This window comes from Staurois parvus, unplaced genomic scaffold (assembly GCF_062004578.1).
Source record: "Staurois parvus isolate SC_StPar_1 unplaced genomic scaffold, SC_StPar_1.0 ptg001284l, whole genome shotgun sequence".
In the NCBI taxonomy this organism is placed as follows: Eukaryota; Metazoa; Chordata; class Amphibia; order Anura; family Ranidae; genus Staurois; species Staurois parvus.
In genome coordinates this window covers 1,027,814-1,052,686 of record NW_028319080.1, presented here as the reverse complement: position 1 = coordinate 1,052,686, position 24,873 = coordinate 1,027,814, and the positions used below count along the sequence as shown (strand labels likewise).

At 42.1% G+C, this 24,873-nt stretch overlaps 1 protein-coding gene across 1 annotated transcript in view; it reads right to left on the bottom strand.

Annotated features, from left to right (window-relative positions):
- Positions 1–2,912: 2,912 nt before the first annotated feature.
- LOC149437524 (major histocompatibility complex class I-related protein 1-like) overlaps positions 2,913–24,873 on the bottom strand; it is a 41,279-nt gene continuing 19,318 nt past the window's right edge. The window contains exons 2-5 of the mRNA XM_089660876.1: positions 23,181–23,444; positions 16,795–17,070; positions 8,361–8,645; positions 2,913–3,091 (exon numbers count right to left, since the gene is read on the bottom strand). Of these exons, the coding sequence (XP_089517002.1) occupies positions 2,928–3,091; positions 8,361–8,645; positions 16,795–17,070; positions 23,181–23,444 (989 nt within the window). The 3' untranslated portion in view covers positions 2,913–2,927. The remainder of the gene's footprint in view (positions 3,092–8,360; positions 8,646–16,794; positions 17,071–23,180; positions 23,445–24,873) is intronic.

The following is a 24,873-nucleotide window of genomic DNA, read 5'->3' as shown; positions in this document are numbered from 1 at the left end:
AGGGGGCCCCATGAGATAACCCTGGTACCTTTTTCATAGGCTTTTTTGAGTTTGGGCAAGGACACAGGGGCCCCATGATCCCCTATTACCCGGGGGCCCCATGAGTTGTCAGTCCGCCCCTGGCCATAATACATCATGTGTTTTCTCAAACATTTTCCCCATACCTGCTGTGGACACAGCCAATACATTGACTATGGTCAGTGAACCTGCAGAGTCAAGAAAAGGCAAACCAATATAGAGAAAAATGGAAATCTGGAGAGAAATGGAAAGAAATGCACTCCATTGTAACCCACACAGCCACCCCCCAGGGGGCAAGTGCAACCCAAAGACCCATGGTGCAGCAAGTCGGCCCCCTCTGCTCTCCCTCTTCCCTGCCAAGAGAGGAAGAAGGAGGCGAGAGGGGGGAGTTGGGGGGGGCAAAAGTGGGGAAAGAGGGGGGTGAGGAGGAAGAGAGAGGAGAGAAGGAGGGAAAGAGGAAAAGATGTGGGAGAGTGTGGGGAAGGGGAGATGAGAGAGAGGTGGGGAGAAAGAGAGAAAAAGGGATCAAAAGAGGGGAAATAGCGTGGGGGGAGAGGAGAGACAGTAGGAGAGGAAAGAGAGAAGGGGAGAGAACAGGAGGGAGGGGGGAGAACATCCAACCAAATTGAGCATCTGTGGGGCATCCTCAAACGGAAGGTGGAGGAGCGCAAGGTCTCTATCATCCACCAGCTCCGTGATGTCGTCATGGAGGAGTGGAAGAGGACTCCAGTGGCAACCTGTGAAGCTCTGGTGAACTCCATGCCCAAAAGGGTTAAGGCAGTGCTGGAAAATAATGGTGGCCACACAAAATATTGACACTTTGGGCCCAATTTGGACATTTTCACTTAAAGGTGGACTCACTTTTGTTGCCAGTGGTTTAGACATTAATGGCTGTGTGTTGAGTTATTTTGAGGGGACAGCAAACTTACATGTTATACAAGCTGTACACTCACTACGTCACATTGTAGCAAAGTGTCATTTCTTCAGTGTTGTCACATGAAAGGTATAATAAAATATTTACAAAAATGTGAGGGGTGGACTCACTTCTTGAAGATACTGTACATACCCAATTCTATGTGTGGGCGCTCCATCCTAAGTGTGCAGGTATTCCACTCTCTATATGCACACATACCCAATTCTGTGTATGCAGGCACTCCATCTTCTCTTTGTGTGTGGGTATTCCATTCTTTCTGCATGTGCAGTTACCACCTTCAATAAGTGTGCTGGCACTCCACCATCCCTGTATGTTCAGGTACCCCATTTTCTCAGTGTGTATGTACTCCACCCTCTCTCTTTGTGAACATACCATATCTTCTATTTATGCAGGTGCCACTCCTCCGTTCTCAAATGTTGACAGGCTTACCTCTCCTCTTTTCCTTTTCCAGGCCAATGTGACCAGCGGGTCATGGAAAAATGCCCTGGACAGTGATTGAGTCAAAAAGCCCAGCAGCTACCCTATCTGGTGGGAAGTAGGCCAGGTGGATGATCTTCTCTTAAAAAGCCATGTCATGATAGATGATGCAGCCAAAGTATGGATTTCATACCATCACTACACAATAGAACCATTGGATGGCGGGGGAAAAGGTGAGAGTGTTAGAGCTGCTTTTCTTCTCATCCAGGATTTTCCAGGATTGTTCTACCCAGGGCTTTTTTTCAGAAGGAACGCAGGGGAACACAGTTCCAGCACCTCCAGCACTGAATGTATGTAATGGCAAGGATTGCTGGGGTGTGCTAGAGGGTCTATTGATTCTGGCTGCTGGAGATCTGTTTCCACTGGTGGGGGATCTATTGTCAGTGGGGGGGTTCTTATGTTGCAGAGGAGTCTTATGTTGCTAGAGTGATCTAATTTTTTTTTGGGGGGGGGGTTATATTTTGCGCTGTTGGAGGATTGTTTGATACTGGCTGCTGGGAAATCTGTTTTTGTTGGTGGGGTCTATTATTGCTTGGGTGGATCTATTGTTGCTGGGGAGAGGGATATTTTGTAGCATGGGGTCTATTGTTGCTGAGGGAAGGGGGTATTTTGTTGTAGGGGATCTATTGTTGCGTGGGATGTCTATTGTTTCTGGGGGAGGGGGTAATTTGTTGCTGCGGATCTATTGTTGCTGGGGGAAGCAGGTATTCTGTTGTGGGGATCTATTGTTTCTGAGGAAAGAGAGTATTTTGTTGCAGGGGATCTATTGTTGCTGGGGGGTCTATGATTGCTAGGGCAGGGGGTATTTTGTTGCCAGGGATCTATTGTTGCTGGGAGAAGAGAGTAATTTGTTGTTGGGGATCTATTGTTGCTGGGGGAAGGATGTATTTTGTTGTGGTGGATCTATTGTTGCAGGGGATATATTATTGCGAGGGGAGAGGTATTTTGTTGTGGGGCATCTGTTGTTGCTGGGGGGTCTATTGTCAATGACAGGATTTATTGTTGCAGGGGGGTCTATTGATATCTTTTACTGCTTTTCTTGTTATCAGTAACCAGTTCCATAGAGACGGTGCTTGGAGGTGGGTAGGGTTCAGAGACGAGGGGTGACTTGAAAGGGTGGGGGGGGGTACCTGCACCTATTTTCTGAGAAAAAAAAAACCTGGTTCTACCTCTGTGTTTTTAGTGGAAGGGCTTAGTGCAACCATTTTTCATTCTCTCTGAATGTGGATCTCAGACTCCCAGTTATAGTTCACTTACTGTTTTCAGTACTGGGCATGTGTGTGGCAGAACCCTTAAAATGGTATTCTTCCTTCCTATTACAGTAAGGCCATCTCTCATCCCCTTAGTGTGCGCCAGTCACTTCCATCCTCATACATGTAGTTCCCTGTCATCCATGTATGTGGTCAGAATTTCCTCCCATAACCCAATTTTACTCACTCCCCTTTAATCCAATGTATTTATTGTTATACAAAAGCTACACCAGTTATTTCACATGAATTTATTTTATAGTAACACATGAGCATAGAAATGGCTTCAGTAGGTTTGATTTTGAAGCTCTCCAATGTGTTTGAGAAAAGCCAAATCCAATCCCCAGCACACAAGTGAATAGCGAAGCTGCAAACAGCCAGACATGTGTACGAGACAAGAGATTCAATTTCTGATCTAGAAAGAGAAAAATAATGTTTCAGCCAAATATTCTTCTTAAGAAACAAACAAGCTAATGGAAATAGACAAGATAATGGAAATAGACAAGATAATGGAAACTTGCATTAGATAGCATAATGTCAAAGGAACAATGTATGCATGTCCAGACCAGGTAGAGGCCTGGGACCTGTCTAGTCAACTTTTGAGGTTGGAGAAATGTGACAAACAATATTAATAGTATCGGTAGCCCCCTGCATTGTTGATAGCAGCCAACTTGTCCTTTAGCATTGGTGGCTTTGAGAGATGTTTTTGGTAAAAGGAGGTATCCCTTCCAAACCCCCAATATATATATGAGGTGGCCACCATGAGTAGGGTTTAGGTTCCACCTACTGGTCCCTTGTGTGGGGCACATAGGTGGTTGTCTGTGGGCAGAACTAAAGCAATTTAAAGGGACCAGGTGGGACAATGTCTTCTGGCAATTTTCTAATTTTATGTAATAAATAAGCAATAGTACAACCACGCAGTGATAATCCAAAGTCCTAATATACAATAAGGCACTTTACAGTTCCATAACAAAGCAGCACAACAATGCAGAACCCACAGACAGCAGTGTGCTTGAAAAGTGCTCTTTAAAGGGATTCTAAAAGGAAAAAAAAATTAAAGAAAATAACATACATGTTATATGTACCTGCTCTGTGCAATGGTTTTGCACAGAGCAGCCCCAATCCTATTCTTTTTGGTTAGGGTGTACCTGGCTCCTCCCCCCTGCCAAGTGCTCCCAATAACAAGCCTCATCCTATGGGGGTACTCAAAAAGGGTCGATCCCTAGCCACCCTTTGTGTGTCCATTCCCGCACAGAGTGCGGCTCGGTCCTCCCCCGCTCTCTCTTCATTGGCTCACTGGCTGTGATTGACAGCAGCTGTTGTGTGAGCCAATGAGGAGAAAGAGACCCAGGAGAGCTGCTGCACATCGCTGAAATGAGATAGAGCTCCAGTAAGTTTAAGGGCGCACTGAGAGGGGAACTACACACAGAAGGTTTTTTTACCTTCATGTATAGAATGAATTAAGGTAAAAACTTTGAGCCTATACAACTACTTTACACAGGGCCTCTTGGTGTCAGGTGCATCAAGCGCTCCTGCTCCATCATTGCTGCTGGTTCTAGCATCCTGGTTTTGGGTATGCTGACTTCTCCCTGTCTGTCTGTTCACCTGCAAGGTGATTGATGAGGCCATTCTTTGCGTAGAGACCAAACCTATTTTAAGCCAGCCAAGCCTGCAGTCTCATGATTGTGATAGCATGTGTAATATGTCCCTGTCTGTTTGTCCTGCTCTGCTGTTTGGATTCCCTTGTTTATGACCTTGGATTGGATATCGACTACACTCAGAACTCAGCCTTCCCTGAGCCCGCAATGTCATTGAACCACTCTGCCTGTCTGAGAACTGCAAGTACCTGTTTGCTGTGCTCAGTTCTCACCTGCACCAGTGTGGTAGCCAGGTACTATAGCATTATGTATGCGTTCTGGGGGCAACTGAGTATGGGTAGGCCTGCTTGTCTTATGGGAAAGGGGGCTGCTAGAGTGCCTGACCACCTGTGTTAGAGGTACTTGGCTGATATAAGGTAGCCTCTCAAAAGGGTCTTACAGGACCCACAAATGTGTAGGACCAGATGTAGGTTGGAATAGATTCCTTTACTGCAGAAAAGTCTAGGGATTTTCTAGACTGATCCTACTTGACAGGAACCTTTCCCTGAACTAGGTCTATCTTTCCCTATAGCCAGAATTTGTACTGTCTCTAATTAGATGCTTTCCATACTGCAGGCATGCAATACTGACCCAAAACAAGCTATACACAGCCTCTTTGAGTCCAATATGGCTTTCCAAGTCTTTGAGAAACTCTAGTCAGAAACTGGCTCCTCTAAAATGGCCACCAGGAGCCCAATACAGAAGAAAAGTCAGTGCTCTGTAAGATTCCCCTAGTACCAGAGGTAATCAGTGATCTCATGTTCACTGTGTTTACTTCTGGCTCTAGTCAGGAAGAGAATGGGAGATCAATGGATCACCTCCTCAATCACAATGGTGTCACCTGCTTAACAGCATCATCAACATTCTTCCTTCCTCATGTAACCAGTTTACCATTCCTGCAGCCCAGCAACTACACATGTAACACAGGGTTAAAATCAACTTTACGCAACCTAGGTAACCTAGCTTTACTTTCTGGGTTCCATACAATGTAAAATTGTCTTCTGGCAGGTCCCTAAAGGTGTAGGAATCCCAAAACAGGGAGCACAGCTTACCTATGGTTGATAAATCAGGAAATCCTGGTAGAATTTTACTCACACTGGAAAGGTGTCCCATCAATGACTACGATCCTTACTAGGTATTAGTCCACTCAAAGCAGACCCGCAATGATGGAGGCTGTGCTGAGTGTACTCACAATGCTATAGGATGTTTGAGTCCCCATTAACATGTTTGTTGACTTTTTTTAAGTTGTTAAATAGAAATCATCCAAGAAGTGATCATTCTGTTTTAAGAGCCCAGGTTGCATTTTCCTTATGAAATTAAATGATTCAATAATTTTGAACTGTAAGGCTCCGTTCACACCTATGAAGTTTACTTTTTGTCCATTTTACAGTGCTTTTCGCAGTTCGTTTTGCGTTTTTCTACATGCGTTTTTGATGCAAACTTGAGGCATTTTTACCGCGTTTTACGTTATGTTCAGCTCTTTTGTTTGTTAAAGTGGAATTTTTTTTTTTGCTGGGCAAAATAAAAATGCAAAATGCGGCAAAAACACACTACCATGCATTTCAGCCATTGAACTCCATTGTAGCCAAAACGCTTCTTTTTGCTTTTAACCACTTGCCTACAGGGTACTTATACCCCCTTCCTGCCCAGGCCAATTTTAAGCTTCCACTTTGGATGACAATTGCGCGATCATGCAACTGTACCCATATGAAATTTTTATCATTTTTTGGAGACAGATAGAGCTTTCTTTTGGTGGTATTTAATCACCTCTGGGTTTTTTATTTTTTGCTAAACAAACCAAAAACAACTGAAAATTTTGAAAAAAAATGTTTTTTCTTAGTTTTTGTAAATACGTGATTTTTCTCCTTCACTCATGTGCGCTAATGTGGCTGCAGGGATGGGCACTGATAGGCTGCACTGATAGGTGGCACTGTTGGGCATTGACAGGCATCACTCATACATGGCACTGATAGGTGGCACTGATAGGCGGCACTGATAGGCATTGATATGTAGCATTGATGTGCACTGGTAGGCACTGATATGTGGCATTGATGTGGCACTGATGGGCACTGGCAGGTGGCATTGATGAGCACTGACAGCTGGCATTGATGGATACTGACAGGTGGCAATGCTGGGGCTACACTGATCATCAGGTCACACTGATTATCAGGGTACACTGATGATCAGTGTACATGTCCCCTCTGAGTAATGCCGATTACCGGCTCTCCTGTCCTCATGAGCTGTCAGCGTGACAGCTCATGAGGAGAGAAATGCAGATTACCGGCATTTCCCTATTTACATGCGATCAGCTGTGATTGGACACAGCTGATCACATGACCGAGCCAACGTCTTTGGCTCTTTCCATTGATCAGTGATTCGCTGTGTCCTAGGGACACAGCGCACCACCGGTCACCGTGCTGCGCGCTCCTGGAGTCACACATACACAGTTAGCGTGCGAGGACATCATATGACATCCTCCCAGAAAGAGAGAACCGCCTTGCGCCCGTCATTTCCTTATATGGCGGGCGGGAGGCGTTTAAAAAGGTCCCTGACCCTTTCTAAAAATGCAGCAGCTCAAAAAAGCATCGGCGTGAACATGTTCCATAGGGAACCATGCAAATGGACTGTGGTGCATTTCTGCAACGGAGCCTTAGATATTATTTCAAATGTAATCAGTGAATACCAGGTGAATGTACAGGAAAGGTAAAATTCACCCTTTTATAAACAGTCGCATAACTCTCTCATATAAACATGGCTCACCATTTGCGGCAATGTGAATAATAAGATCGTGGGAATTAAAGTTCAACAATATAGAGAAAATAGCCCAACCCTAAAATCTAAGAACATTCAATCAGCAGGGGAAATAATGAGGGAGACCTCTGCGCTGTGTGCAGTCTTGTATACTGTGTACATTCATTTGTATGCGTTTATAGGAGCACTGGATACTTTATTTACTATCTCTATCAGAAAGAAGATACATGTACGGTGAATATATGATTTGGTTGTTTTATGTATTTTTTGGTTGTTTATGTATTGTGGTATTGGGGAGATTATACTGAAGTGGTAGGGGCTTTTTCAATGAGTTGAACTGTATTTTAGGGCATGGCAGACCCCTTATATTACATAAAATGGAAAAGTTCACAAGCGCATTAGTTGCCCATGAGGTGGTTCTTCCACACCAATATGAACAAAGAAAATACTGAGTCACCTGGCTCCCTTGTTGGCAGCTCCTCTGCTTTTCTTACAGTCCATTTGACCATCTCTACTGGTTCCCTTGGCTCTTTTAGCCTTTATTTGCAGCACCCAGCTGCATAGCCCAATTCTGGCTTCTGGAGAGGGCTTCTCCTGACACCCCGATAGGAGCCGACCTGACCCCTGGGTGGCACCTCCTGTCTCTTGGCTCCTGGCTGGGGCTTCTATGACTCTTGGGAGAGACCTTATATCTCCCACACTGAGAGCTGTCCCCAAACTGGGAGCTCGGAGCTATCCTCAGGCTTGAGTATATAATGATATTTAAAGGAACTGGGCATTTTTTTAATGTTTCACATTAAACATTTTAAAAAATAAATTCTTCTGGCTGAGTGTAATTTAAAAAAAAATCATATTGGTACATATTCCCCAGGGCAGTGCCCACTCCCATGTTCGTTTGTGAAAATCCATTGCCTTAATGGGTAAGGGGTTGTCAAAAAATAGCAATGGGCTGATGTCCAGAAAGTTGGCATTTTTGATTTGACAGATTTGGCTCCCATTGATTTCAGTGGGAGTTGCGTTTGAATCCCAATCGAAACAAACCCAAGGCAGTTTGGCTTATCCTTGAAAGGAATACTAAGGTGCAACACCCTGTCAGTGCCTTCCACCAACCATGATCTGCCTTCATTGTATAAAAAACCACAGAGACTGTGTGATGACATCACTGGGTCAAAAATAGGGTGTCTAATGAAAATGGATCAATTTTATTTAAAAATGTCATTAGCCTACTGATGAAAGGGGGAGGTAGGAACCAGAGAAGGCAAACCAAATATATGTTTAGCTCTTCACAGTATATACCTTCTAAATCCACTTTCACAGTGAGAGTCTCCTCCAGGCTGCTGTGGTCCACATGACAGGAGTAAGTGTCTCCCTCCTTGGTTGGGACTTCCACACTGACTCTGGTCTGATAGGTGCCATCAGGATGGGGGAGAATTGGAGTCATTTCATCTGAAGGAACATGATCCACCCCATTCCTCATCCACTTCACATCCACAGGTCGGGGGTGAAACCCGTACACCAGGCAATGAAGTCTGGTCACATCATCCGACTGACGGCGGCCCCACACCTTCACTTCTAAATGCGCTGTATGCAAAACAATTCAAAACAATATAAATAAAATAAACAAGTAATGCTTAAAAGTAAAATATCTTTATATGGCACCAATGAATTTTTTTTAAGAATTCATATATGCCATTCATTGAATATACAACTTCTAACTACATTGTACAGAAGATACTTCATCAAATTTTAAAGAGAAAGTAATGTGTATTTTTAGGTAGCACATATTTTAATTACTAACTGTTTTCTTTACATCTTAGTAATTTTTCTTTTTGTCTTTTTTCTTTTATTTTTGTCTTTTGCATTTTAAAATGTGTACTATTTCATAATTATGATTTTGTATTAATTACTTCAATACTGTACACTTTCACCCCTTCTAGCCCAGGCCTATTTTAATTTTTTAGCACTGTCATATTTTCAATGACAATTGCGTTTTCATGAAACACTGTGAACCAATGAAATTTTTATCATTTTTTTCACACAAATAGAGCTTTCTTTTGGTAGTATTTAATCATCACTAGTTTTTTTTACTAAATAAACAAAAAAACTGAAAATTTAAAAAAAAACTATTTTTTTTAATTTCTGTTGTAAAATGTTGTAAATAATCTCATTTCACATTTGTTTGGTAAAAATAACCCAAATCATTGTATATCATTTAGCCTGTAGGAAAGTTATAGAGTCCACAAACTATGGTGTATATATATATAGTGTGTGTGTGTGTGTGTGTGTGTGTGTGTGTGTGTGTGTGTGTGTGTGTGTGTGTGTGTGTGTGTGTGTGTGTGTGTGTGTGTGTGTGTGTGTGTGTGTGTGTGTGTGTGTGTGTGTGTGTGTGTGTGTGTGTGTGTGTGTTCCATCCTGATGTACTGATCTGTCTCAATTCTTGAGGCCCAAAAATGGCGGGACAGTACAAATACCCCCCAAATTTTGGAAAGTAGACAGTCTAAGGTATTTAGTAAGAGGCAAGTTTTTAAAAAATTTTTTGGAAAATGAAGAAGTTTTTAAAAATTGTCTTTTTTCACCTTTTTTTATATACTATCTCCAGTGCAGTACAGCATCATTATATAACTGGCGTGGTGGTGGTCAGGGACACTGACTGGTGACAGTATGTAAAAAAAGAAAAAACAATTCTAATAATTTTATTTTCAATTTTTAAACTATTTTTCTTTCTTTATATTACTTTTTTTTATTTTTTTTTAAATCCTGTGACCAGAGCAATCTAGTGTGACCATAGTAATATTGTATTACTATAATCACTGTTATAAACAACCAGTTTTTCTGAATGAAATCCATTCATTCAATGTGTATTATTGTGATTAGCCATAGCTAATCACTTGGTACAGATGGGCTGTGATTGGCCCTGTCTGTACCATGTGATCACTGTGATAAATCACAGAGACCAATACAATAGTTTACAACGAAAGGCATGAATATAATTCATTCTTTGTGAACAATTGCCATGTGATCTGCTGTCATTGGTCACTGTGATTACATGGTACTGCCAGTGGCCTGGTACACTGATCTGTCATCTGCTATGTCTGGTGGACACAGCAGATGCAGGTTGCTCCACAGCATGGCCCGTGCGGTGCGTGTGAGGCGCGATCCTGTGAGGATGTCATATGATGTCCACCCAGGATAACAGTGCTTCTGCCCAGCCATCATTTGTCTGTAGGCCAGGTGGGAAGTAGTTAAATATTGTTTGCCACTAGAGAGCTCAGTGTGTCTCAATGTAGTCCGCTCCTCTCTGCTTAACAACTGTTGAGATAAGATATCAGACAAACAGAGAGTGCATTCTTTTGCTAAAGTCCAACTTTAAAAAAGTAATAACCCTCCATTACAGAAGGTCTGCACCTTCACCCCAATGATACATTCTCATTCCTGTCTACATATGGAAAAAAGCACTTTTACTTACACAATTTTCCTCTCCCCCAGCTGACAGCACTCCCTCTGTCCTCATGTCCAATGCAGACTACAGGAGAGAAGAGGCTGCTTGGACTAGTCTAGCCATACAAAGAAGCCTGCAGGAAAGGAGGATTGGGGATGCAAAATTACTTTTCCAATTTCCCTAGACATAAATAAGCAATTAACCCTTCCCAACTCTCCCCCCATTGCAAGGGAGCATTGTTACTTTATCTTGACTTGAACTTTAAACCAACAAAACATTTCGGGTTGATTGGATGGACGACTCTACTCCTGCCAGCTTTTGCATGACACCCATGGCTGCCAGATTACCTAGAAAATGGTTACAGATGATCTGTCGCAGTCAATGTTCAGCCATCTTTTTTCCACCCAGCTGCCTCAATTTCCCAATCCAGGTTTGCCATGCTGGGTGCTGACAGCACGACCAACCACAGCTCAAAATTCAGCTGATTCATAGGAATTTGAGCCGTGCATGGCCAGCATTTGAGTTGCAATATGAGAAGGAACTAAAGAACAACCTTCTTGTAGCACTACAAAATTGGAAGCAGAAGCTGTGCACAATACACAAATATAGCTGCTTCCATGTACATATATAATTGTAAACTGTATATAGAAACAACATACATTTCATAAAAATTATTAACATTACTCTAATCCCATTCATGTGTTTATCTAAAGAATATAAACAAAGACTGTACATTCCCTTAAAATACTTTTATTGCCATAAACATATGTCATTCGTTGGTAGCAGTGGGGGTCACAAATCAACTGCTGGCGTTCAAATGGAAGGAATACTGTGGCTGTACAGCCAACAGGTTGCTTACACAGACCCTCAAAACTTGCAAATCCTCCACCATGTTTCCTGGGACCCACATGGTGTGTGTTGCCAGCTGGAGTTGAGAGAGAGCAGTGAACATCCATTTGCTTATCTCCCCTGGCTAGTAAGAAGCCAGCAGCAGTGAGGATTTTCTTACTTCCAAGTTCTGTTGTAATTTTGCCAGACCACAATGGCTGGGGAAGAAGCTAGAGCATGATCAGCACACCATACATTTCAGTGGAGTGTAGGGGAGACATCAGGGCTCTAACAGACCCCTGATGTGTCAATAAAGAATACCTGTGACAATATGTATGCTATCACATAGAGTGCTATTGGACAGGTTCAATGGTCTCCAAACTGAATCCTGCGGGCCGGATGTGGCCCTTAGAATGTCTTTATCTGGCCCTTGGGAATTCCCCTCACAGATTTGAACCAACAATGGGGCACTATTCCTATCACTAATACCCATTATGGCACGAAATGCTTATCCACTTCCCCCTTCACTTTTTTTTCATGTTCTTTGTCACTTGCACTTTTTGCACAGCGCTGTACGCACTTTCACTTTCCCTGATTAGTAGTGAAGGTTTGGGGGGGGTGAGGAAAGTGCCCTTTTGGTCAAGGTCTCCTCCTCTCATGGGGTATCCCTTCAGGGGAGCCCCACTTAATACTCAGGTGGCCTTGCTTCGGCAGGCCTCCTGAAGAAAGGGGTCCACCTGGTTTCAGCCGGGTGATCTAGTGAGTGTCTTAGTCCCCATCAGGAGCCTTGCACCCCAGGGGATCAGAGCTAGGGCCCTTCCTCTTTGGAGGAGGGCCAGATTTACAACCTGTGCACTTTTTTGTGTGCTTCACTTTTTGTGTGCTCACTTTTTTTTTTTGCACTGGGTGCTAGTGTTGTGAGTGTGTTCACTACACCACGAGACTTCAAGAAAAAAAAAATGAAAAAAAAAATACCATTGTGGAGTACAATTCGTCCTCCTACTGACCACAGGCACCATATAACTTTTTTTATTCCTGCTAACCACAGTCCAGCCCCCCTAAAGTCTGGAGGACAGTTAACCAGTGCTTTGATTGAAAAGTTTGGAGACCCCCTGCTCTACATTATAGCAGTAAATTTACATGAAAAAAGTGTAAAAAAGTTAATATACACCGAAGTACTTAAAAATCCTAAAAAATTGTTAAGCACCCCCCACACGTGAGCTTACGCAGGCAAAAAAATTCTTAATATAACGCATTGGTGAACATTAAAATGAACTATTGTGGGACAATGCTCCCTTTATTGAAAAGACAAAAATAACTAAAACTCTAAAACTGAAAGTTCACCCTTTTGTTGTTAACAGTGTAGCACCACTATAGTATGTTACTACAATGATAATATAGTACACAACTGATCAATGCATTGTATGTTTGCATATGCATGTTTCCATTAGTATGTTTGTTATGTATGTTGAAAAAATGTATAATGTATGTATAAAATTTACAATAATAAATTGATTAGAAAAAAAAATGTTTGTTTCCTGAACATTTGTGCTTGATATCATGTGACAAACAAGTAGAACTACCATCATTTTATTTTCCAGAGTCTCAGCTTTCAGATAATATACTGTATTCTGTTTGGGGATTTTAAATTATTATTATTATACAGGATTTATATAGCGCCAACAGTTTGCTCAGCGCTTTACAATATACCGGGAGACAATACAGCAACAATACAGTTCAATACATGAGGGATAGGAGGGCCCTGCTCCTTGGAGCTTACAATTTAGGAGGGAGGGGCTAGTAATACAAAAGGTAGTAACTGTGGGGGGATGGACTGGTTGGAAGAGTAGAAGAGTCCATTATTAGCTGAGGGCAGGATAGGCTTCCCTGAAGAGATAGGTTTTCAGATATCGCCTAAAAGTGAGCAGAATAGGCGATAGTCTGATAAATTGGGGTAGAGAGTTCCAGAGGATGGGGGAAGCTCTGGAGAAATCCTGGAGATGAGCATGGGAGGAGGAGACAAGGGAGATAGAGAGTAGGTGGTCTTGCGAGGAGCAGAGAGTGTGGTTTGGGTGATATTTGGAGACAAGATCGGTGATGTAATTTGGGGCAGAGTTATAAATGGCTTTATACGTTATTGTTAATGTTTTGAATTTTATCCGTTGGACAACGGGAAGCCAGTGGATGGATTGCCAGAGAGGGGTGGCAGATACAGAACAGTTAGTAAGATGGATGAGTCTGGCAGCAGCATTCATGACAGACTGAAGAGGGGATAGCCTGCGATGAGGTAGGCCAATGAGGAGGGAGTTACAATAGTCAAGGCGAGATATAACAAGGGTTTCTGGGGTTAGGAACGGCAGTATCTTGGAGATGCTGCGGAGATGAAGTCTACAAGATTTGGACAGTGATTGGATTTGGGGGTGAAAGGACAGATGGGAGTCTAGGATTACACCTAGTACCCTGGCATGAGGGGAGGGACTGATGATTGTGTTATTGATCTTGATGGAGAAGTCAGGGGAGGGGGCACGGGCTGGGGGGAATACTAAGAGCTCAGTTTTGGAAAGATTGAGTTTGAGGAAGTGGAGTGACATCCATGCCGATATGTCACTTAGTAGGTTAGTAATGCGAGAGGAGACTGAAGGGATGAGGTGAGGGGTAGAAAGATAGATTTGTGTGTCATCAGCATAGAGATGGTACTTAAAGCCATGGGAGGTTATCAAGTGACCAAGGGAGGAGGTGTAGATGGAGAAGAGAAGGGTCCAAGGACAGAACCTTGAGGGACCCCAACAGAAAGAGTGAGTGAAGAGGAGGAGGCAGCGTTATAGGTAACACTGATGGAGCGCTGCGATAGGTAGGAGGAGAACCAGGAGAGAGCATAGTCTCTGAGGCCAAGAGAGTGGAGTTTTTTGAGGAGGACAGGATGGTCAACCGTATCAAAAGCCGCAGAGAGGTCAAGTAGTAAGAGTACAGAGCAGTGGCCATTGGGTTTAGCTGTTAGTAGATCATTAGTGAGTTATAGTATGGCAGTTTCAGTGGAGTGTAGTGATCGAAAGCCAGACTGTAAAGGGTCAAGAAGGTTGTTGTCGGTGAGGTGGGAGCTCAGGAATGTAGACTAAGCATTCTAGGAGTTTAGAGGTAAATGGAAGCAGGGAGATGGGTCTTAAGTTGTTCAGGTTAGTGGGGTCCAGGGAGGGCTTTTTAAGTATGGGAGTGATGTGCGCATGCTTTAGAGGGGAGGGGAAGGCACCAGTAGAGAGGGAAGGATTGAAGATGTGAGTGAGGGAGCGTAGGATGGAAGAAGAGGGTGACCATAGTAGTTGTGAGTGGACAGGATCCAGGGGGCAGGTAGTGAGACGGGCTTCTGAGAAAACCTTAGTGACCTCTTCGGTAGTAGCTAGATCAAAAGAAAAAAGTGTTGAGGGAGGTTTAGTATAATAGTATATTATTTATAGATTTTAACTAATCTTCAGTCCTGAAATTATTATTTTACCGTGTGTAAAAAGCACATTTTCCTTTAAAGAAATGACTGAATGGGTTTGTGCGGGCGGGGGAGGGGAGTTAGGTTGTGCTCAGAGATGGGCTTTAAAGCTATCCTTTTCTCTGAATGGGCACACTGACAGGGTCTCTTTAGAAGTAAGGGCTCTTTAATGAATATGACTTTGTGTAACCAAATGCCTAGGATGTAATTTCTGCAGCTAAACTAAATAACTTGCATAACTATGTGTATGACATTACAGAAATACGGAGAATGGTTGTACGAGGTTGTACATTTTTTAGCTAAGAGAAAGAAAGCATTTCTAAAATGAAAGCTAATAAAATTTTGAAGCCATCAAGATCCGTCTGATGACTAAGCAACTAGCATTTTAAGCAATGGCATATTTCTCTCATGACGTGTACTTTATGTTGAAGATGAGCACTTCCAGGCATGTACTTTAACCACTTCAAGTCGGGACACTTTCACCCCCTTCCAGTCTAGGCCAATTTTCAGCTTTCAGTGCTATCACAATTTATTTAACAATTGCGCGGCCATGCAACACTGTACCCATATGAATTTGTCAGCATTTTTTTGAGACAGATACAACTTAATTTTAATGGTATTTATTCACCACTGGAATTTTTTTTTTTTTGCTATATAAATGAAAAAGTCCAAAAGTTTTGAAAAAAAGTGTTTTTCTTATAAAATTTTGCAAATAAATAATCTTTCTTCATAAATCTTGGCCAAAATTTATTCAGTTATCTTTTTAGTTAAAAAAAATGAACCACATTAGTTTATAACCAAAAATTATAATTTTTCAAAAACATTTTTTACATTTTTATTTTATATTTGTATATATCATTATTTATGTTTTTTTTCGAATTTTGAAAAAATAAAGTTTTTTTCTTCTTACACTTTGTTAATAATTAATTTTTCTCTTTCACTGATGTGCACTAATGAAGATGCACTGATAGGCACTGATGGGCACTGATAGGCAACACTTACTTTAAGGTAAAAATGTCCCAGCATTTGTATCCCCCCCAAATGCTTACCTCACTTGTATCTCCCCCAAATGCTTACCTCACTTGTATCCCCCAAATGCTTACCTCACTTGATCCAGCGCTGTGCCTGTCTGCAGCAGCTCTCACCTCTTTCCCTGCATTCACAGGACAGAGGCAGCAGCAGAAGCCATTGGCTCCTGCTGCCAATCAAATCTTGTGAGGAGGGAGCTGGAGCCAAGCCCCACCAGGTGTGTCTATCCATACCAGGGCCACGGGTAAGGGGGTACAGCTGACCCTCCTGTACAGGGCCTGGGCCCCATTAGTTCAACAGTGGGGCCTGGGCAGTGGGCACCTGCCACGCAGGAGGATGGCTCTATTGCCTTTTCATTGGAACTGATTCTCCTGTGACTCCCCCACAGCATATCCAGCTAATGTGCCTTTCCCTTTTGCTGGCTGCACTGCAGGGGGAGCCACAGGAGAATTAATTCCAGTATGAGTGCCTCTATCACCTGCCACTCTGATCACCCTCTGCTCTGATCATCCCTACCCCTTCCCCCTGCTATCTTGGTCCTGTGTGCCCCTACTCTCCAGCAGTGTTACCAGCTTCTCCTCCACTCCCTCCTGCCAGCTGCTGCAGGGGCGCATAGGAGAACTGTTTCATGGTGGAGAGTGGGGGCCAAGAAATATGTCATATTTACTGGCCCCTTCTATTCCTGAATGAACACAGTGAGCGATCAGTACCGATCATTTCTGTGTTCATTCATAATTGAAGCATAGTGCCCCACAGGCTTGCTACCATCATAAGTGACTTCTTATGGTGGCACACCAAGAAGAGGAAGAGCTGAGAGAGCCAGCGGGGGACCCAAGAAGAGGAGGTTTAGGGCCATTCTGTGCAATACCATTACACAGAACAGGTAAGTATACACCTGTTTGTTACTTTTAATGAAAATAAAACAAGCTTTTACAATCACTTTAAGCTGAGCTCACCTTTGATCTTTATTTTCTCTCTCACTTGTTTGCTGTATCTTTTAATCCACTCAACGCAGTGCTGCTCTGCAAAGTTTTTTTCTGCACATGCTTTAGACTGATCCTTGTTCCATTCTTGAGTTAATATCTGTGCTGTTTCAGTTGCAGGGATATACAATAATTGATACTTATCAAAGAAGATAAAATCTCTCCCGTTATATCCGAACACTGTGTGTCCACCAATACTGCCATCATCAAACAGAACACATTCGAATTTTATCTGATAAGTGTGCAAATCTGCAAAAGAAAAAAAATAAGTTAGTTATTGGAATATCACATATTAAAATGATTTATTTCAAGTATCTATATAGCGCCGTCAATTTACACAGCGCTTTACATATATATATATATATATATTGTACATTCACATCAGTACCTAACCCTCAAGAAGCATGTAATCTAAGGTCCCTAACTTACATTCACATACTAGGGCCAATTTAGACATGAGCCAATTAACCTACCAGCATGTCTTTGGAGTGTGGGAGGAAACCAGAGTATCTGGAGGAAACCCACGCAGGCACAGGGAGAACATGTAAACTCCAGGCAGGTGGTGCTCTGGTTGGGATTTCGAACAAACAACCCTAGTACTGCCAGGTGGAAGTGCTAACCATTTAGACAAGTTAACTGTAGGTAGGGCTTTTCAGAAAATGACAATATTAATTTCATCAGGAGGTATTTACTTCTATTAGCTGTTTTAAAAACTGCTCAATACAGTCTGCAGGAAAATAACCAAATTACCTCAGATGTACCTTGTATGTCCCAGAGTCCTCCCTGAAACATGCCCTTGGTGTCTGTTTGACAGTCGAGGACTTGATTGTGTATAATGAAATACTGGTGAAGCGCTTCGAATATGGCATAACAAATCAAATATCATATAACCTCCTACCATAACCCTTATCATAAACAGACCCCCCCCCCCCAATATTCAGTTTCCTTTTGGAAATGTGCAATATACACACACACAGTATAGCCTGCAGGCAGGGATCTCATCACGCTGGGCAAACCTTAGATGCTTTTCTGGAAAGTCGAGTATGCTAATAGCCTGTGACATGTCTCTATGAACTTGTGAGTGGAATTTTAACTTTCTTATGGAAATAAACTAAAATTCTGCACTATTGGATGTTTCTTTGCTTGCTTTTAATATATCTATTCCTGTGAGATTGGTAATGACCAGGTGAATGCTGACGAAGATCATGGTCTCTAATATACAGTTGCAAGAAAGAGTATGTGAACCCCTTGGGATTACGTGGAGTTTTGCATGAATTGGGCATAAAATGTGCTCTGAACGTCATCTAAGTCACAACAATAGAAGAACACAGTCTGCTGAACATAATACTACACAAACATTAGATGTTGCCATGGTTTCATTGCACATAACATGTAAACATTCACAGTGCAGGGAGGAAAAAGTATGTGAACCTTTGGGCTTAATAACTGGTTGACCCTCCTTTGGCAGCAATAACCTCAACCAAACGTTTCCTGTAGTTGCAGATCAGACCTGCACAACGATCTGGAGTCATTTTGGACCACTCCTCTTCACAAAACTGTTTCAGTGTAGCAATATTCTTGGGATGTCTGGTGTGAATCGCTCTCTTAAGGTCATGCCACAGCATTTCAATCGGGTTGAGGTCAGGACTCTGACTGGGTCACTCCAGAAGGCGTATTCTGTGCTGTTGCAGCCATTGTTTTGTTGAATTACTTGTATGCATTGGGTCATTGTCCTGTTGCATCACCCATCCTCTGCGGAGCTTCAGTTGGCGGACAGATGGTCGTACATTTTCCTACAAAATGTCTTGATAAACTCTGGAATTCATTTTCCCATCAATGACAACAATCCGTCCAGGCCCTGAGGCAGCAAAGCAGCCCCAAACCATGATGCTCCCTCCGCCATGTTTTACAGTGGAGATGAGGTTTTGATGCTGTGCTGTGCCTTTTTTTCTCCACACATAGTGTTGTGTGTTCTTCCCAAACAACTCAATCTTGGTTTCATCTGTCCACAGTATATTTTGCCAGTAGTGCTGTGGAACATCCAGGTGCTCTTTTGCAAACTTCAAACGTGCTGCAATATTCTTTTTGGACAGCAATGGCTTCCTCCGTGGTGTCCTCCCATGTACTCCATTCTTGTTTAATGTTTTCCTTATTGTAGATGTGTCAACAAAAATGTTAGCATGTGCCAGAGATTTCTGTAGGTCTTTAGCTGACACTCTGGGATTCTTCTTTACCTCATGCAGCATTCTGCGCTGTGCTCTTGCAGTCATTTTTACAGGACGACCATGCCTAGGGAGAGTAGCAACAGTGCTAAACTTTCTCCATTTGTAGACAGTCTGTCTTATCGTGTACACATGAACATCAAGGCTTTTGGAGATACTTTTGTAACCCTTTCTATCTTCATGCAAGTCAACAATTGTTGATCGTAGGTCTTCTGAGAGCTCTTTTCTGCGAGGCATGGTTCACATCAGACAGTGCTTCTTGAAACCAGTAAACCCAAAACAGGTGTGTGTTTTTTAAGGGCAGGACAGCTGTCAGCAACACATCCAATATCATCACACTGATTGAAGTCAAGGTTGTCTCACTCCTGGCTCCAATTAGCTCTGGGAGAAGTCATTAAGCTAGGGCCTCACATAGTTTTTCCTCCCTGCACTGTGAATGTTTACATGTTATGTGCAATTAAACCATGGCAACATCTAATGTTTGTGTAGTATTATGTTCAGCAGACTGTGTTCTTCTATTGTTGTGACTTAGATGACGTTCAGAGCACATTTTATGCCCAATTCATGCAAAACTCCACGTAATTCCAAAGAGGTTCACATACTTTTTCTTGCAACTGTAAATCAACCTTTCTCAACCAGGGTACCTCCAGAAGCTACCAGGGGTTCCTCTCAGATAAGTAACCACTGATCTTTTTAACCATCTATATGGAAGGAGTCTTAGGCTCAGGGTTAGAAAGGTTGAGAAAGACTGATTTAAATGCACATAAGCCATATGATTTGTAATTCATGCATCTCTTACAGAAAGCACATCCAGTCAGATGACATCACGTTTTTGGTACAATTAGGGAATACATTAGTGTCACCTACTTTCCCCCAGCTTGATGACTGGAAAATTAATGAGTAGCAAGAAACTGGCAGGCTCACCTCTCTTCTCTAGTTTGCATGTTCCTTGTCAGCACATGTAAATATAGCTCACCAGTGGATTGCAAGAGGCTGATACAAAGACAAATTCAGATACTTACACAGTTGTTCACAAAAATGTCCACTGAAACAAATACTTTGTCAGTCACATGTGATTATTAATTTTTTTTAATGCAGCTGTTGTAAGTGTCTTTATTAACCTTTTTATGTGAATAGGTAGGATAATGCACTTCTTACTCATTCACGTTAGAGATGGTATCTGGAGGCCCCCTTTTTGTTAAAGAGTGCTTCCAAATTCATATAAGCACCCTGCCCTTAGGCCCCCACAACCACTGGGCCAGGGTTGAGGGGTAGAGACCCTTGTTATCATCAACAAGGAGACAAGGTACTTTGGTAGTGGTCCCCTGGCAAGGTATCTAATATGTTGAGGGTTTGTGGTCTGGTATGGTTCATAAGGGGGTTCAAACTCACCCTACTTTCCTGGCCCACCAGGCAGCAGCTCTGTTGTACTGGAACACTGCTGGTACCATGTGATTGTTGTGAACAATCACAGCAGATCACATGGCAATTGTACACAATGCATGGGCTCTATTCATGCCATTCACTGTGTACTATTGTGATGATCTCTGTGATCATAGTGATCACATGGTAGAGACAGAGCCAATCACAGGCCATCTGTACCATATGATTAGCTGTTATAAGCAATTAATAGTGTGTAACAAAAAATCCTGATCACCTCCCCAGAGTTGTACAGTGTTACTATGGTAACACTGTACTTCACTGATCACAGTATTTAAAAAAAATGTAAGAAAGAAAAAAAAGAACAAAAAAATTTAGAAAAATTATTTATTTATTTACATACTGTAACCAGTCAGTGCCTCTGATCATCACCATACCAGTTATATGATGACGCTGTACGGCACTGGTGAGAGTATTTAAACAAAATTGTGAAAAACTATTTTTTTATAATTTCTGCATTTTCTAAAAAATTGTGACAAAACAATTACAACTTGAAAAAACTTAGCATGCCTTTTACTAAATATTTTTGACTGTCTACTTTCCAAAAAGGGGTCATCTGGGGTGTATTTGTACTGTCCTAGCATTTTGGGGCTTCTAGAAATGAAGCAAGCCATCAGGACATCAATATTGATTGATTTGCAGATACACATATATACCATAGTTTGTGGACTCTCTACCTTTCCTACAGGCTAAATAATATACACTCATCTGGGTTATTTTTACCAAATAAATGCAGCGGTATACATTTCAGCCTAAATTTATGAAAAAAGATTATTTATTTGCAAAATTTTATAACAGAAACTAAGAAAAATGTGTGTGTGTTTTCATTTATTTAGCAAAAAATAAAAAACCCAATGGTGATTAAATACCACCAAGAGAAAGCTCTCTTTGTGTCAAAAATGGGAAAAATTTCATTTGGGTACAATGTTGCATGACTGTACAATTGATATTCAAAATGTGGCAGCGCTAAAAGCAAGAAATTGGCCTGGGCTGGAAGGAGGTGAAAATTCCTGGTATTGAAAATGTTAAAATGTACTTCTCCCTGCTAAATGAACTTTTCAAAATATGCTTTTAACTTTGTTATATATTTTTCAGGGCAATAACCCCCGCCCCCTATACCAATCCCTTGTCTATTAGCTTAGAAAATTGCCATTACTGTTCGTTAACATTTCTCTCTCATAGACTTAGACCCCCGCCCCCTAGTAAAACACTCCCCTCACACAGTTAACCCTTTCACTGAATAATAAAGTTAACCCCTTCCTCCCCAGTGCCATTAGTACAGTGTCAGTGTTTTTTTTTTGCACTGATCACTATATTGGTGTCACTAGGGATGTCAGTGACCCCAAGTCAGTTGCCCCCCACTGTCAGAATGTACGCCGCAGTCCCGCAGTCCTGCCATAAGTCGCTGATCGCCGCCATAAGTCACTGATCGCCGCCATAAGTCGCTGATCGCCACCATTATTAGTATAAAAAAAAATTAAAAATCCCAGTATCTTTCGCGCCATTTGTAAACGCTATAACTTTCACGTAAACTAATTAATTTACATGTATTGGGATTTTTTTTTTAGGAAAAACATGGTGCAGAATGCATTTTGGCAGAAATTTATGACTAAATTTGATTTTTAAATTTTTTTTTACTGGACATGTTTTATAGCAAAAAGTCCAAAATTTTGTTTCTTTTTCCTCAAAATTGTCAGGCTTTTTTTTTCATAGCGCAAAAAATAAAAAACGCACAGGCGATCAAATACCACTGAAAGAAAGCTCAATTTGTGGGAAAAAAAAGGATGTAAATTTCATTTATGTACCGTATTGCATGACCACGCAATTGTCTGTTAAACTAGCGTAGCGCTGTATAGCAAAAAAATGGCGTAAATTGCAGTATCTATACCATAGTTTGTAGACGCTATAACTTTCACACAAAGCAATCAATATACACTTACTGGGATTTTTTTTTACCAAAAACATGTAGCAGAATACATTTTGACCTAAATTTATAACTAACTTTGAGTTTACTATATATTTTTTATAGCTGAAAGTAAAAAATATTGTTTTTCTTCAAAATTTTTGGTCTTTTTTTGTTTATAGCGTGAAAAATAAAAAGCGCACAGGGATCAAATACCACCGAAAGAAAGCTCTACAGTATTTGTGTGAAAAAAAGGACGTAAATTTAGTTTCGGTGCAGCATTGCATGACCGTGCAATTATCAGTTGAATTAGTGCAGCGCCGAGTAGCAAAAAGAGGCCTGGTCATTAAGGGGGGTAAATCCTCGGGAGGGCAAAGTGGTTAAAAAGAAAAAAAAAATCTTTCCCCAGCCAAGCGGACTATTTCTTCACTTTCAGGTGCAGGTGTAGTAATCTCCTGTTCCAGACAAGTACATTACAGCCCCTTCTATATCAATCCACCGGGCAGGATGGGACTGTAATGTACTTGTCTGGCACAGGGTATTACTACACCTGCACCTGATAGTGAAGAAATAGTCCGCTTGGCTGGGGAAAGATTTTTTTTTCTTTTTAATTGCTACAGATCGTGGTCTTACATTTGGGATTTGTAACTGAATTGAGTTAAGTAGATAACCTTTTGGAAGACTGTTCTGTGCTTCACCATAGTTCAGTGGAGGGGTCTTTGGCTCCCTTTAGCACACTGCATTCTAAATTTCTTTGACAGCTGTTGGTCCAATCAGAACATTTGTACTGTTACCATTAGACAGGTTTATCATTCTTTCAATGCGTTGAAGACTACTCCGGTGTTGATCTTCAAATTTTTGAGCCAGTTGGGTGATGTTCTCCCAGATCTGTAGATCCCTGGGGTCTTCCATCCATCCATATTGAGGCTGAGCCTTGCGGGTGTCACTATTATACCACACAATCTGTGTGTTATCCATCATTCCCACAATGGAGTACAGAGGAAGGTTTGTGCATTTTGTGCTGACTACATTGAAGTGATACTTGAGACTGTGACTGTCTGGAAATAAACAAACAACACAAGGACAGATATGACTACATACTGTATAAGCAGAACATTCACAGTTCCATTTACATTATAAAATCATAAACAGTATTTACATAATACCTGTTGCTCTTCTCCTTTAACCCTTTTGCTGCCAGAGCCGTTTTTGCATTTTTTTGCACACGTTTGAAAAATAATTTTAGGCCTGAAGATTACACAAAACCCCCAAACATTATATATTTTCTAAAATCAGATGCCCTAGAGAATAAAATAGTGGTAGTTTCAGTTTTTTATGTCACACAATATTACCACAATAATATTACCACAAAGGTAAAAAATAAAAGACAAGGTTGCGTTCAGTAACTACAGTATTATTATTATTATTATTATTATACAGTATTTATATAGCGCCAAAAAGTTTGCTCAGAGCTGTACATTATAGTGGGAGACAGTACATGAGACAATACAGTAACAATACAATACACGAGGGGCCCTGCTCCATGAAACTTACAATCTAGGAGGGAGGGGATAGTGGTACAGGAGGAAGTGGCTGTGGGGGATGGAGTGGTAGGAGGAGTGGAGGAGATCAACTGTTAAGTAAGGGCGGGGTAGGCTTCCCTGAAGAGATGGGTTTTCAGGGTGCGCCTAAAGGTGAGGAGGGTAGGTGACAGTCTGATGGATTGGGGTAGTGAGTTCCAGAGGATGGGGGAAGACCTGGAGAAGTCCTGGAGTCGGGCATGGGAGGAGGAGACCAGGGAGCTAGAGAGTAGGAGGTCTTGTGAGGAGTGAAGAGTACATGTTGGGTGGTATTTGGATATCAGGTCGGTGAGGTAGTTTTGGGCAGTATTATGAATGGCTTTGTAAGTCAATGTTAGTGGTTTGAATTTTATGCGTTGGGCAATCAGAAGCCAGTGGAGGGAATGACAGAGGGGGGTGGCGGATACGGAGCGGTTGGTAAGGTGGATGAGTCTGGCCGCTGAGTTCAGGATAGACTGAATCGGGGATAGTCTGTGATGAGGTAGGCCGGAGAGGAGGGAGTTGCAGTAGTCGAGTCGTGAGATTATAAGGGAGTGTACGAGTTGTTTAGTGGTGTCTGGGGTTAGGAACAAGCGTATTTTGGAGATGTTGCGGAGGTGGAGCCTGCATGAATTTGCCAGCGATTGGACATGGGGCTGGAAGGACAGATTGGAGTCTAGAGTGACACCTAGGACTTTGGCTTGCGGAGTGGGACTGATGGTGGCGTTATTGGTCGTGATGGAGAGGATGGGGGGGGGCACGGGCTGGGGGGGAGGCACGGGCTGGGGGGAAAACTAGGAGCTCGGTTTTGGAAAGGTTTAATTTGAGGAAGTGGAGTGACATCCAGTCTGATATGTCGTTCAGTAGGCAGGTGATTCGGGTGGAGACTGAAGGGGTGAGGTGAGGGGTGGAGAGGTAAATTTGTGTG